This window comes from Lynx canadensis, chromosome B1, assembly GCF_007474595.2.
Source record: "Lynx canadensis isolate LIC74 chromosome B1, mLynCan4.pri.v2, whole genome shotgun sequence".
NCBI classification, from domain to species: domain Eukaryota; kingdom Metazoa; phylum Chordata; class Mammalia; order Carnivora; family Felidae; genus Lynx; species Lynx canadensis.
In genome coordinates, this window is record NC_044306.2 from 115,413,016 (window position 1) to 115,426,478 (window position 13,463).

The 13,463-nt window shown below is 47.9% G+C and overlaps 1 protein-coding gene across 4 annotated transcripts in view; it reads left to right on the plus strand.

Moving 5' to 3' along the window:
- LEF1 (lymphoid enhancer binding factor 1) overlaps nucleotides 1–12,741 on the plus strand; it is a 122,032-nt gene extending 109,291 nt beyond the window's left edge. For 2 of the 4 annotated variants that reach the window (XM_030313292.1, XM_030313294.1), the window contains exon 11: nucleotides 11,525–12,741. In XM_030313292.1, coding sequence (XP_030169152.1) covers nucleotides 11,525–11,604 — 80 coding nt within the window. In that variant the 3' untranslated portion in view covers nucleotides 11,605–12,741. The remainder of the gene's footprint in view (nucleotides 1–11,524) is intronic. The other 2 variants (XM_030313293.1, XM_030313295.1) reach the window with 1 other exon arrangement.
- Nucleotides 12,742–13,463: the final 722 nt, after the last annotated feature.

The following is a 13,463-nucleotide window of genomic DNA, read 5'->3' on the forward strand; positions in this document are numbered from 1 at the left end:
CTTTTCAACTGTACAACGGGAGTAGCACCTAGGGCCTGTGGTTGTTTATCATATATGCCTTCCTTCTTCCCTCTACCCCTCACTGAGACCTACCTCAGTTGCCCTCTCCTCTGTGAAACTTTCATGATCTTTATTCAGATTCCTCAGGTTCTTCCAATGCCATCATTATAGTTTAATGATATCAAAATGCTTCTAAATACTGAGTGGCAGCCTTTTCCCTGATTGAAAAGAGGATCTGCCCTTCGTATAGATGACCAACCAAGGGACCCAAAAACCAGTATCACAGACGATGTCCATGTTTACTTCCACTTAATGGCTGTTCATGGAGGAACCTCTTCTGAGCTGGCCTCCCGGCTTGGTCATTAAGAGCACAGAGAGGACAGTTGCAGGCCCTGTGTCGTAGTAAAGGTATTCTGGTTGCAAGCACATACACATGCTTTTGTACTTTATTTTTGCATTCTTTTTTTTTTTCTTTTTAAAGAACGTTGTCCTTTTAATCACTAACCCTTAGGTACGGACAGCAGCCTTTCCATGCTCTGCTTCTAAATGGAAAAACCCTCACAAGTGCAGTGTGCTGAGGACTGACATTCATTGATTCACTCCATCTTCTGTTTGCACCAAAATCTTTAATGCCATTTCTGTTACAAATCATGCAAAAAATATGTGTCTATACTTCATAGTTTGGTTTTGTGTCCGTAATGATTAACACGGTATATAGTATTTTAGACTAGATTAGGTGGAGTATATTTGAGTCCTACAATTTATCTCACACATCCTTTTTTAATGTCATAGCTGTCATTATGCTTTCTGGTCACTTCCGTATTTTTTCTAAAAGTTAAAGTGTCCTTTCTACTCTAGCCCAGAAGAAAAAGCAAAGTGCCCCCTACCCCTACCCCCCCCAACCCCACTTCTCAGCAGCTGCTGCAGTTGGTGGTTTCCTTCACTTAATCAGAGTCCCCAGTGTTTCTCTTGTTGCTGGGCCAGTCCCACAGCCTTTGAAGTCACTGTCCTCCACACTGTCCTCCTTCTGAAGGCAGCACTGGCAGTCATTTGATAAGAATTGTAGAGCAGAGAGGAGCTCTGATTTGCATTCATAAGGATTTCAGGAAATCAGGAATGGTGGTATCCGTGCTGTCCACTCTTCCCCTTTGTTTTGGGAATTCAGAAACTCCTGTAAGGGTAGTAGTTGACTTGTTTAGTCAACGTTGAGCACTTACTGAGCCCCTAACTAATGCCAGATAGCGTCCTGTGACCTGAAAGTAGTGTTGAGTGAGGCAGAGAAAGTCCCTGCTTTTGTAGTGCTCACATTGCTGAGGGTGGTTATTAAAAAGTAAACAGAAAAATAGGAGTGCAGTAATAAAAATAAAACAGGGACTGACTTGGGCGGGGTTCTGCTTTGGGTGTGATGCTCATGAAGGCCCTTCTGAGAAGGTGATACCGATAACGACCTGCTATCCTTGAAAACCAGAGCAGTGGCTGAGAAACGACCCGGGGAACTGAGCATTGTGCTGTGGAAAGCACTTAGACTGAGAACGAGGCCACCCAGGCTCTGAGAGAAGCCCCTTCCTGAACTGTGTGGCCTGGGGCAGGTCCTTTAAAGCCAGTAGACCTCCGGTTCCCCACTCCAGTGAAAGTGCTGGGTCCTTAGGCCTCTGAGACACCCTGTGTCCGTGGCCCTACTGCCTGGTCTGCTTTGCTCTTCTGTGGTCTGCACTGCCTCCCAGTGTTGCTGAAGAGACTCAAGTCTCCTTTATGTTTACAGGTTTGTAGTCCCCGTTCTGGGAGTGGTTCCACAGAACTTACTAAAGCACCTGTACGGTCTTGAAAATGACATGTAGACAGCGTGGCTATTTTTCAGTTCCTGTGTAGATCATCTCCGGCCTCCCCTTCTCCACCCAGCGTGACCGCCTCTGGTTAGGGAATCTGGTTCTCCACTGGTGTGAGCCCCTTGTTGGCCACACTGCATCCACACTAGTGCTGGCTTCACCTTAGAAACAAGCCAGTGACAGATAAACTGTTTGATTAGAGCTGATCCTGCCAACGACGGGGCGTGAAATCTCGGGCAACTGGTTTCAGTTTGGAGGGAAGTTGCTGAGTATTAGCTAAATCCCTCCTGATCTCCTCTCCAGTGAGGTGGAGCTAATGGAACCCAGCACCCAGGAGGGGAAGATACCGTGACTCCAATGTGAAGATGTATTTTGAGAGGGTTTATTTCTCTTAGGTACACAGTGGAACTTAACCCTCTCTTGGCCTCCTAAAAGAAAAGTCCTGTTAAATTAGATCTTTGAGCTCAGATGACCATGCATGGAGCACAAAGGCGAGAGAACTCTCTTGCCTCTGAACTAGCATAGGACAACGAACTGTAGGGAAAATATCACCACTTAATAAGGAAAATCTTTCCTCAGGGAACAAAAAAGCCCTCTGAAAATTTGTATTTCTGCTCCTTGAAAGATAGACGTTTCATTTACTGCTTTCATGTTTTGGGTGCGAAATACCATTGCAGCTGTCTCCTGCAGCCCAACATAACTGGCCTTTTAACAGTTCCCCGTATACCAGTTGTGTCCCCATCTTCCCGTGTGTTTCCACTTGCACGCTTTATACACGTATTCACTCTGGTGAAATCAGTTGAAATGAATGAGCATTGACTGGTCTCAACACTTTGCAGTGACTTTTAGGATAATTAGAAACGGGCTGCATGAAAGACTTTCTTTCAGGGTAGAGGTGATTCCCAAGCTGTGTGGTCTTCCAAAAAAGCCAAATTCATCCTGAGCTTTTAGGATGAACTTGTCACTTGTAGGAATGCTGGAAGTCCAGGGCCTCGGGGAATGAGCCTGCACACGTTCTGCTGTGTCCAGCTCTAGGCCACTGTTGTAAATGCCAGTCATTTCTTCATTCATTCTGCAAACACCCAGCGAGGACCACTGCAAGTCAGAAACGGCACTAAGCAGTGGGGCATTTGCCACATGGACTCTGTCCCCTCCCGGAGGGGCTTTTAGTTTCAGAAGATAAAGACATAAAAATAAATAGGAATTATAAAGTAATACATTCTGTGCTATAAAGGAGATGGATACATTGTGAAAATAAGAACAAGAAGTATCTACATCGGAGTGAGATCAAGGAAGCCTTTCTGGAGTAAGTAACCCTTGAGCTGTGTAGCCATGAGGGGAATTGATAGAACAGTGATCAAGTTGCTGGGAATTTCCAGTGTTTTGGTCCAAGTTTATTTGGAATATGTAACATCTCGAGAGTTTGTCAGAAGTCAGAGATTGTCATCAAATACTGAACTTCCCTTCCTTCCTTACTTAATCGAGATTCATGGGAGTTACAGAAGAATTAAAATTTTTGAAAAGCTGGAGAGAATTATCACTCCAAGTTTACTAATGTAAAAACATACCTTTACAAATTGGCTTATTAATATTTACTTTAACAAATGAAAAAATCCCATTATCTTAAAATTACATAGATTGAAAAGATTTTTATATCTCAACATACTCCTTTTGACTATATAACATCAAAGAGCTAGTTTAAAAGAACAAACTATCTTTAAAACAACACCTTTTTAAACACAGAGAGATACACACAGATACCCACATACACATACAGACATACTCACAAAAACTTCAGGTTTTGGATATTGGTATAATCTCTACCTTGTATACTTGCTAACCTGAGATTAAAATGTGTTTTTTACTTGAGGCTTTGTTTCCCTGGGGCCAAGAGGTGTGTGAGAGAGGTAATTTCTAGTACAGTATAGAATGCAGTAGTTAATTGCACAGTGCTTAGCTTTACATCTCTAGCTTTCCATTTGAGGGTGATGCTTGGGAGCCTGATGGGCTGTTTATTAACTAAGGGCTGGGGGCCCGGGGCCCTGGTGCTCATGCAGCCTCCTGACAGCGCTACAGCATGGGGCTGGAGACACTTCCGGGACCGGCCGTGGGACTGAGGGTCTTTCCGAAGCCGCGCCCTCTTGGAGTCAGGGAGCCATCTGTGCCCAGGGGTCTCACGGACAACAGTGTTTTGTACAGGCTTTGATGCCCACCCTGCGAGCTTGCCACTGGTGCCTCATCTTCGCTCTGAGTTCTGTGCCTTGAGAGCAGATGGAGTCATTAGGTATCAGCAAGCCTCTGGCTCTTTGCTTCCGGTTGACATGGCCAGTTAGAAAGCAAAACCAAGCTCTTACAAAGTAATAAAATCAGAAACAAAAACCTTCAGGCTTGTTCAGAGTCTCCAAGTAAAAATTAACGTTTTGAAAATGGGAAAGAGGAAAAAATAACATCCTGCTTTCCACTCTTCATCTTTTTGTCCCACACTTAGACACTATGGTCAAATACTTTGAAGTGTCACTCAACAAGCAGGAGATGTGTGAGGGTTCGGGGCTCTTGGGAAGGGAGCCTGAAGCCTGGCGGCAGGTGGCTGTCCAATCAGGGAGACCAGCCCCCCATCGCAGGACACGGCATGGGGGCAGGGCCTGGCCGTGCAGCCTGCAGCGGGCACCCTGCTCGCGCTCCCAAAGCACCCCTGCTGCAGCCCTTTGGGCGCCTGGGCAGCTAAGTTGGTTGAGTGTCTGACTCTTGACTTCATCTCAGGTCATGATCTCACAGTTCATGGGATCAAGCCCTATGTCACGCTCTGTGCTGACAGTGCAAAGCCTGCTTGAGATTCCCTCTTTCTCTCTACCCCTCTCCCGCTTGTATGCATGTGCTCATGTTCTCTCTCTCATAATCAATAAACAAAAAATTAAAAAAATAAAAAGAGGAAGCCTCGCCTAGTGGGGGACTTCCTGCCTTTTTGCCAGGCAGCCGCTGGTGTGGCATTGGTCTTGTCTGGGTCAGCAGGTTGCTTTCCTAGGAAATGGAGATTTTGATGGCCCGGAGACACTCCCACATGTCACCTTCCCTAGACATGTTCCTGTCTGAGGCGGTGGCCTACTCGTGTCTTCCTTCCTCTTATGTTTGTCCTCAAATTCCTGCTGTACTTGTCACAGATTAGTAGAAACCTGTAAAGAATTCACAAGGCAATGACACTTAACTATAATGTCTCTTAGTAAGAACATTCAGTAAGGAAAATCCAGACGTCTGGCTGGAAGGGCAGGCGTGGTCACATTGTCCTGGAGAGAGAGATGGCTGCATAATGACACTGTGTGGCTACACTAAATGCTGTGCGGAGTGCAGGTTTTCAAATTCTGACCATTCTTCAGGACGCTGTATGCTGACTCATAGCGCGGGGGCCTTTGATGGCAAGAAGAGACAGCCCATGTTGGCATAAGGAGAACGAGGAAGTCCATTTGAAGGATGCAGTGGCATCTTGTGGAAGCCAAAGACAACAGTGCAAATGACCCAGAGAGAGGACTGGAAGATGGCCTTTTCCTGCTCTTACATGTGCCCCTGAAAACTGCTCTCTTCTCCCTTCTGTACATCGACTTTCTCAGTTCTTTGATCATGTATCCAGAGCTCCCGAGCTGACACATTGTGACAGTGTCAGTCTCCCAAAGAGATGAGGATTCAAATTCCAGAGAAGGGACTCCAGCCCAGCATGGGTCAGACTCCTGCCTCGGTCCACAATCCGCTGTGGCCAGAGGGAACAGTCACACCGTACAAAATCGCCATCGGGGCACACTGCTCTCACTGTGGGGGGTGTTGGAAGTTGGGATAATCAAGAAGGGGGCTAGGCAGCAACCCAGTGGGTGTCTGTTGCAGCTCACCAGTGAGCCGGTGACTGGGATCTGTTAGATCAGCAGCCATGCTTTAGTGAAGATGTGGGGAGACACTCATCCCTGTGGTGAAGGTTTTTAAAATCTCTCCTGTGCTACAGTGTCAATTCTTCAGTGGTCAGGAGAGCCAGAAATGTGTTTAAGTTGCCTTGGGAAACTGAAACAGAGAAATGGACCCTTGGCCAGCAAAGTTGCTCATAATAGGAGAGGGAGAGGCTCATTTAAACCCTCTTGGGACATGTAATATTTAGTATTGTTCATGAAAGAGCATGAAATTAAGATCAGTGCACTTAAGAATAGTTTATAGAATAAGAAAATTATTTTGGACAAATTTGGTTTAAGAAGAATGGTTTTCTCACTGAGCCATCTGGAACTATTGAGGAAATGAGCCCTTCTGGATAATGGTTTCCCAGAGAACTGTAGGTTTCCCTCTTTAAGTATCAAAACATGTAATTTGTTTAACTCTTGAGTGCCGCTCAGCTCTTTCTCCTTCAAATTAAATATTTCTTAGTACCTCATGCTGTTGTTCTACGGTGCATATAGTATATGGTAACAAGGACTCAGTGCTGTTTGCCACTATGCTAACTGACCGCAGATAATGTAGGATTTTAAGAAATCTACTCCTTTATCATTTTTGTACCTTCCCTTCCTGAGACGCTGCCCTCCTCTCAAGTAACACGTTCTTCCGATCTGTTGTGTGGGTTCGGGAACCAGAAAAAGAAGTATATCTGAATAATTTAGAAGTTAAAAGTAAATGGGCTCTGCGTTGGTGTATGCAGGGTGATCTTGGAAGGAAGGGGGCGGCTTCTGCGCATGAATTCCTCGATGGCACTGTGATAGCTTGAGGCTCTTTTACTTCCTTTTCCCCAGCTGCGTTCTTTAGACCTGAGGCTGCCGGCTGGCTAGCCAAGCTCCCGATGAGTGAGGGGAGCCTGCCTAAAACCGTCCGTGAGCCTCAGCAAAGTCACTGTGTCTTTCTGGCAGAATGAGAGGACAGTGAGGGCATCTCAGTGGGACAGTAGTGCTCATCTTCTTGCTTACATTTGAATTCATATCTAACCTGAAATTGTCTAAAATTTTAGGTACGTTCTTTGAGAATATCACAACAGATCTCTCTGGCTGCCCTTTTGCGATGACTTTTCTCAATTATCATTGTGTGTCTGGAGATACTGTGTTTCATAAGAGATATTTTATGTTTCATAAGAGAGGTTTTGCAGAATTCTCTACTGGTCTGTACTTTCCACCAGAAGCTCTATAAATGGTATGAATTCTGCCCACTCCCCCAAGTATGCTGAGGCTGGAGCATCAGAAATGGAACGGACGTTTCTGGTCCACATATTGTGTCCTGGGTGCTCTGCTAGACGTCTCTGCTTAGATTACCCCATGCCAGTCTTGAGGCAGCCCTGGACAGGGATGAGGAAACACCAGTGACTTGTCCAGGGTCACGTGACTGGGGTGCAGCAGGGCCGGGTTCGAACCTGGATCTGTCTTTAACTCCCAGTCTCCACCCACTGCAGTAATAACCCTTATTGTGTCCTTCCAATGCCAGGCACTCGCCAAGCTCACCACACATTGTCTCCTTTCATCCCCTCAAACCCATTTTATGAAGCGTGGGAACTTATTGTTTCCATTTTACAGATGAGGAAACCAGGGTTTGGTATGTTCGGGTAATTGGCCCAAGATAACCCTGGTAGAGTAATGAAGCCAGTGTTCAAACCCAGTCCAGGACTATGCTTGGAGCTCTGCTGTGAACCCCACAGTGCACTGTCGCCTCCCTGTGCAGCAAGCATATGCTTAGACATAAACACACGTGTGTGTATGTGCGTGTGTGTGTGTGTGTGTAACAGTGGAAATTCTTGGTTTGAAAAGAAAGTACGCACTGATCCTGTTGCCTCATTTTTAGGAGGTGAAGTTGGCATCTTTGGTGTGGGAGAACTTCTAGAGAAATGTGAATTGGATAAAGAATTTGGAGATGGGAGGTTGAGGTGGATCTACATAGTTCCTGTCTTCCTGAAGTACTTCGTCTTATAGAGCTAAAATGATGTTTTGAGGCTCTCTTATTCCAACAGTTCTTCGAGAATATTTCTGTGTTGTTTCCAGAAGTAGCAAGGATCTAAGCGAATAAGACCTGCACAGGGAGGCCCAGCCTCCCGTTGTGATGTATGTGCTCACAGAGGAGACACAAGGGGCCCATCGGGAAGGGAAACCGACAGCTGCAGATAGAAACCAGAAGTTTCCCTAGAGCAGTTTGTTAAATAGTTACACGCCTGCCTCAGAATCATCTCAATGTTGCCCAAGTCCGCTTTCACTGATAATTCACTTTGAATAACCACAGGGGAGGAAACCGCATGGATTCAGTAACCCTGCCTCGGAATGTATAGCCTGGATCCAAGCACAGGGCCAGAGACCCGTCACCGCACTGACCCCCTTCCTCCGGGCTCTGGGCACCTCCTTGCTTCAGAGCTTGTGGCTGGCAGACTGACCGGTCTCGAACTCAGGGACTAAGGACACACCTAGCTGCAGAAAGACGACCCAGTGGCAGCTTCCCTAACCACACACTGTCATTTCTCCTCTTTCTCAAACACTGGGTGGTGTTCGCTTACAAGGGGCTGGAGCTGGCTTCTGTAGGTTACACTTGCAATCTTTGAGGAGATTTAAACTTCACAGTTAACTTCTTATGCCTCTTGTTCTCTTCAGCATCCTGCTTTCTCACAGAGCATAATATCCTGGGGTGGGCGGTAGTCTAGATGCAGCCCACCTCCACAGTGCTATTGACTAGTGACGGGCAGATGGATGATTGGAAGGTAGGAGAAGAAAACGAACGACAGTTTAGCCCCAAGATACAGTAGAGAGCACATCGGTTTAGGGCTCAACAGTGAGTCCTGCCACCTGTAGTTTGGGTGACCTTAGGTTGTTTAACCTCACACCACCCCCAATTTCTGTAGATGGGCAGAATTCCGGGGGTGGGGGGGGGGGGATGGTGGCTGTTGTGATCATGTGACGCTGAGCGTGTAGAGCGTGTGTCCCGTGCCTGGCATATCCGTGCTCAGCAGACCGTGTTTTTCTTCCTCCTCCCTCACCAACTCCTTGCAGACAAGGCTACCTCAGAGTCACAAAGTCATGAGGCTGTGACCCACAGGCCCCCAGAGGCACGGGTACTCTCTAGGGGTCATAATGCACCAGTCATGTAATGACCATGGGCCTCAGTGTGCTCTGAAATAACAAGGCCCGACTAGCTCTGTCCTGCTTGCTTCCTGCTCTAGAAGTCATTGTCTCTAGATCTCACGCCCTGAAATAACAGCACTCTGTCACAGTTTGCCCCAAGGCCGGCCAGCAGGGCTAGGCAGTTGGCATGAGGTGTGTGGGGTGCTGCTCTGGGGGCACTTTTTGCAATTAAAATCTGCCTCTGTTTACCTTTTGCAAAACTTATCTCTGATATTCTCTCAAATCTTGTGTAATGACTGAAAACATTTTAAAGGTCCTGCTCCTTCCTAGCAACACTTGGGAGGGGGGAGAAGGATCTTTCTATTCCGGCCCATCGTTTTGGACTCCTCAGCATTTCTGAACAAGGAAATGGTATCACTCGATACGCAGGGGGTATTCCCAGGTTGTTCCTACAGAGCGGCTCCGCTGCCCCCCGCCTGGCCTGGACAGCTGGAGCTGACCTTCCTCTCCTCCACCTCAGCCTCAGGAGGGGGCTTGTTTCCTGGGCCCCTCCCGCCGGGGACAGCCTGAGGCGGGGGGCTCGGCTGCAGACCCCAAGGATGAAGCACTCAGCTTTTGGTAGCGTCTTCGTTTGAGCCTGTGGAGAAGGACTCCCTCCCCACCCTGTCCTTTCTTGCATCTTTTGGCATCAAGGCCTAGACAGTCCTAATGCCTCCGAGTTAGTACTGTTTACTTACCAGAAATAGATCCAGTCATGAAATCTCCAGCCACCCCTTTACTACTTGGGCTCTTCGTAAGTGACTCCGCCCTTTTGAGTTCCTGGTTCCGTTTGGTTGGTGGGATATTTTTGTCAAGATTAGAGTCTGGTCCAAGGGAACTTCGTGGGTTTCAGCTGGATGGTGGGTACGGTCGGGGGAGGGAGGAGACCTATGCCGCCCGCCTCCAAACCCGCTCTACAAATGGCCCACGCGGTGACTCCTGGCGGAGGGAGCCCAAGCCTTGACATCTGTAAGATGGGCCTCGCCGCGCTGCCTTTGAAGCCCGAGCAGTAATTGCCGGCTTTGATTGCACCGACTTCACTGGTGGGTTGGGCCGTGCTGGGGCTCGCCTGGCCTGGCCCAGCCACAGCCCCCCAGTGAAGCCTTAGATGTGGGAAGTCTCCAGTCTCCGGAGCCTCATGCCTGTGGTTTCTTGAAAAGAATTGTGATTTGACCTGTTTTATATCTATAAAGCAACTCTGTAAGCCCCCCATTTCTCCCATTTGGAGGTAAGGCTTGGTCTGCCCTGATGGCCCTGCATTTTAAAGGAGCAGTCGCATCCGGTCTGTCTTATTTGATAGCAAGACACATTCTCTGCCAACTGATTCCAGTGCCAGTTACACGCACATTAGAAGAGCATCCTGAGTGGGGAGGGGTCGCCTTTAGGTTTGCAGTTGTACAGAGCATCTGTGAAAGCAGCTTTCCAGGAGCACTTGTAAGAGGACGCTGGAATACTGAGACAACAGTGGGAAGATGTGAGGCTGTGCAAAGAAATGGCTTTATTAGGAGATACTGGGACTCTTTCCAGGGAAGCACACAGTATCCGTGTGGTAAATGGCCATGCTGGACAGCCAAGTTTGTGACTGTGCTCAGCTCAAGAAGGGAGGAGGAGAGGGCCCTCGGGTGGGGTGGGGTGGGGGAGGGGAGGGGAAGGACGGCTTGCCGGGCCAGGAGTTGCAGGGTGCTGCCCCACGTGTCCGCCCTGCTGGGCGGGGGGGGGGTGGGGGGACAGTCTCCAGCTCTGATTTCAGAGTGAGCCCACAGCTGGGGGTGGGGACGGATCGCAGCAGAGGGACAGTCTGTGCCCATCAGCGAGCAGTCCATCCTGATGCCTGCACTTGTCTCCAGCTGCTGGAGCTCCTAGCCCAGGACCGCAGGGCCACTCCTCATCAGGGGCAGCAGCCTGGACCAAACCTTTGAAAATCTGTGCTACACAAGTACAGCACAAATAGGAAAGTGCAGGGTGCCTTCCCCACTGGTCTAGGCTTTGCTCCTTTGTCCTTGGAAAGGTACCGTCCTTCCTAGCTCTTATCTGTACCCTGCTTAAATTTTAAAAACCACAGTGCTGTAGCATGTGTTTCCCTGTTAAATAGGGAAAGGTCAGTTTTACAGAATAGGAATTGAAGTCGGCATCGCAAACGTTCTCGGTCAATAGCATTCTGTGACCGATCTCCTCCCGCTTCGTTTGTTTTGTCAGCAGCGACCTACATGTATAGATGGTTTCTTCACAGTTCCCATCAGTCATTGTGAGGGACAGCGCTGGCAGTAGGTGCGTTAATGATAAGAGTCACTGCCAGGTCACTATAGTGCTAACAGCCCTAATAGCTCATGGTGCCTACCCTGCTCAGCACCCGGGGTGGTGAACGCATTCCCCGTCCCTGTGCGCACACATACGCGTACATGCGACCACGGCAAAACTTCACCGAAGTAGACTTACTCTCCAACGTAGTGCGAGGATCTGGGGCTACCCTAGGGCTGCCGCTTTAGCCATCACCAGATCACCAGAGTGGACTATTAGATGCAGAGATCTCAAGACACATGCCGTATGCAGTAGAAGTTAAAGGCCTGTGACAAACGCACATTAACAACATTTCGTTTGTTCCTTCTTGAGGTGGAAAACGAAGCTCATTCCCAACGTGCAAAGCCAAGGCAGCGACCCCGGGACCTCTTCTGGAGATGGAAGCTTGTTGAAAACCCAGACTGTCTCCAGGGCTTGCCCAGTCGACCCCAATGGAGAATTGACACCACCTTCACCCTGAGGTCACCGCTAGAGACGCTGATCCATAAAGACAATCACTGCCAAACCCCCCTTCATCTACTCCAAGAGCCAAGTTCCGAAATCAAGCATAAAAGGTTTCCCAGCCAAGCAGACAGAGCACCTGAGAATGCTAGCAGGCTGAGCAGCTGCCCTCCCTCCTCTCCGCGTGCACTTCTCAGCACTTCCCAGAGCGTCTTGCGTCCACACCTGTAACCTTTTGGCAAGGACAGTAACTTGGCTACGTTTGCCTGCCAGGAGCAACCCGAGCCTGCGGCCGGCACGTCCTCACACCCCAGCGCGGAACTTTGTGGAAGACGTCCCTCTTTGTTTAGGTCTTCTTCTTCTTCTTTTTTTTTTTTTTTTTTGCCTTTCTCCTGAAGCTTTTATTTAACAGTGCAAAAGGATCAGTCTTGTGTTTGCTTTTTTTTTTAAACTTGAATTTTTTTTAATTTACACTTTTTAGTTTAAACTTTCTTGTTGTATATTTTGCTAGCTATGAGCTTTTAAGTAAAACTCAAAGATCTGGAAAAGTTGGAAATAAAAACGAAATGAAAAGAAGCCGCCCTTTTCTGAGCGGCATCTTTTCCGGCAAGTGGCTTCTCTGTGAATTGTAACAAATGGTGGCCTCCCGTCTTCGTAAGGTGTTTGATAGAGCTAAATAAATGTAACAGCTGAATCCACGCCGTGGGTAGCAGTTGGCAGTCCTATTTCATTTTATTTTTCTTCTGATCTCCTTTGTTTAAATGGTAAACCTTGACACATACCGTCAGCAGGCCGGTTTGCAGTGAATTTTCCTTTCTTTCCTTTTCACCCCCTTGTTGTAAAAAGCCCAGCACTTGAATTGTTATTACTTTCAATGTTCTGTATTTGTATCTGTTTTTATTAGCCAATTAGTGGGATTTTATGCCAGTTGTTAAAATGAGCATTGATGTACCCATTTTTTTTTTTTTTTTTGAATAACAAGGCACAGCCTTTGCCCCAAACTGCCATCTAACGTTTGTCATTCCAGTTTGAGTTAACGTGCTGAGCATTTTTTAAAAGAAGCTTTGTAATAAAACATTTTAAAACAACGTGTCCTTTTTAAAAAAAAAAAAAAAAAGTTCTTAATCACAGCTGGTAATGGCGAACTAAATCCATGGGCCAGGCCCAACCTGGCCTCGCCACATCAGAGGGGCGCCTTCCCCTGCCTCCAGGTCGTGCAGTCCTCGAAGGTATTTGGGCGGCTTGGACCCCACTTCCTCCTCTCCCAGGTGTAGACATAAATCGGGGCCAGTGCGAAGAAGACTGTCCCCAGGATTTGGATGGCAGTGACTCCCTTCCTCCCTCAGCGCCTCAGCCAGCCACCTGGGCCCCAGCCGTCAGCAGGCCTGGGGTCATTTTCCATCATCAGAGCTCCACAGTCCTCAAACTGGGCTCCCCAAATCGAGGTGTCCCTGTGCCCCCACTCCTGTCTCGAAAGCCAACGTTTTCCCAGGTTTCAGTTTGAATTCCATAATCTTCCCTTAAGCTTTTCTTAGGCAGGTCTGTAAGTTGGTATCTGATTTAGCAAAAGCCATATACATTTTCAGTTAAAAAAAAAAAATCAGTATTTTGTGGCTCTGCATCCCTTGAACCAGTTTGAGAACCAGTGATTCCACCGCCCTGACTGAAATCTCTTGCTGAAGTTGTAGCCAGTCTCCGTTCCCAACCCCCAGCACAGCTGGGGAACAGCTGGCCCCACACTTGCATTCACCCTGCACGGACCGCGCTTGAAGACTGCCATTAAGTCACCGGCCCGTTTCTCTCCTCCCGC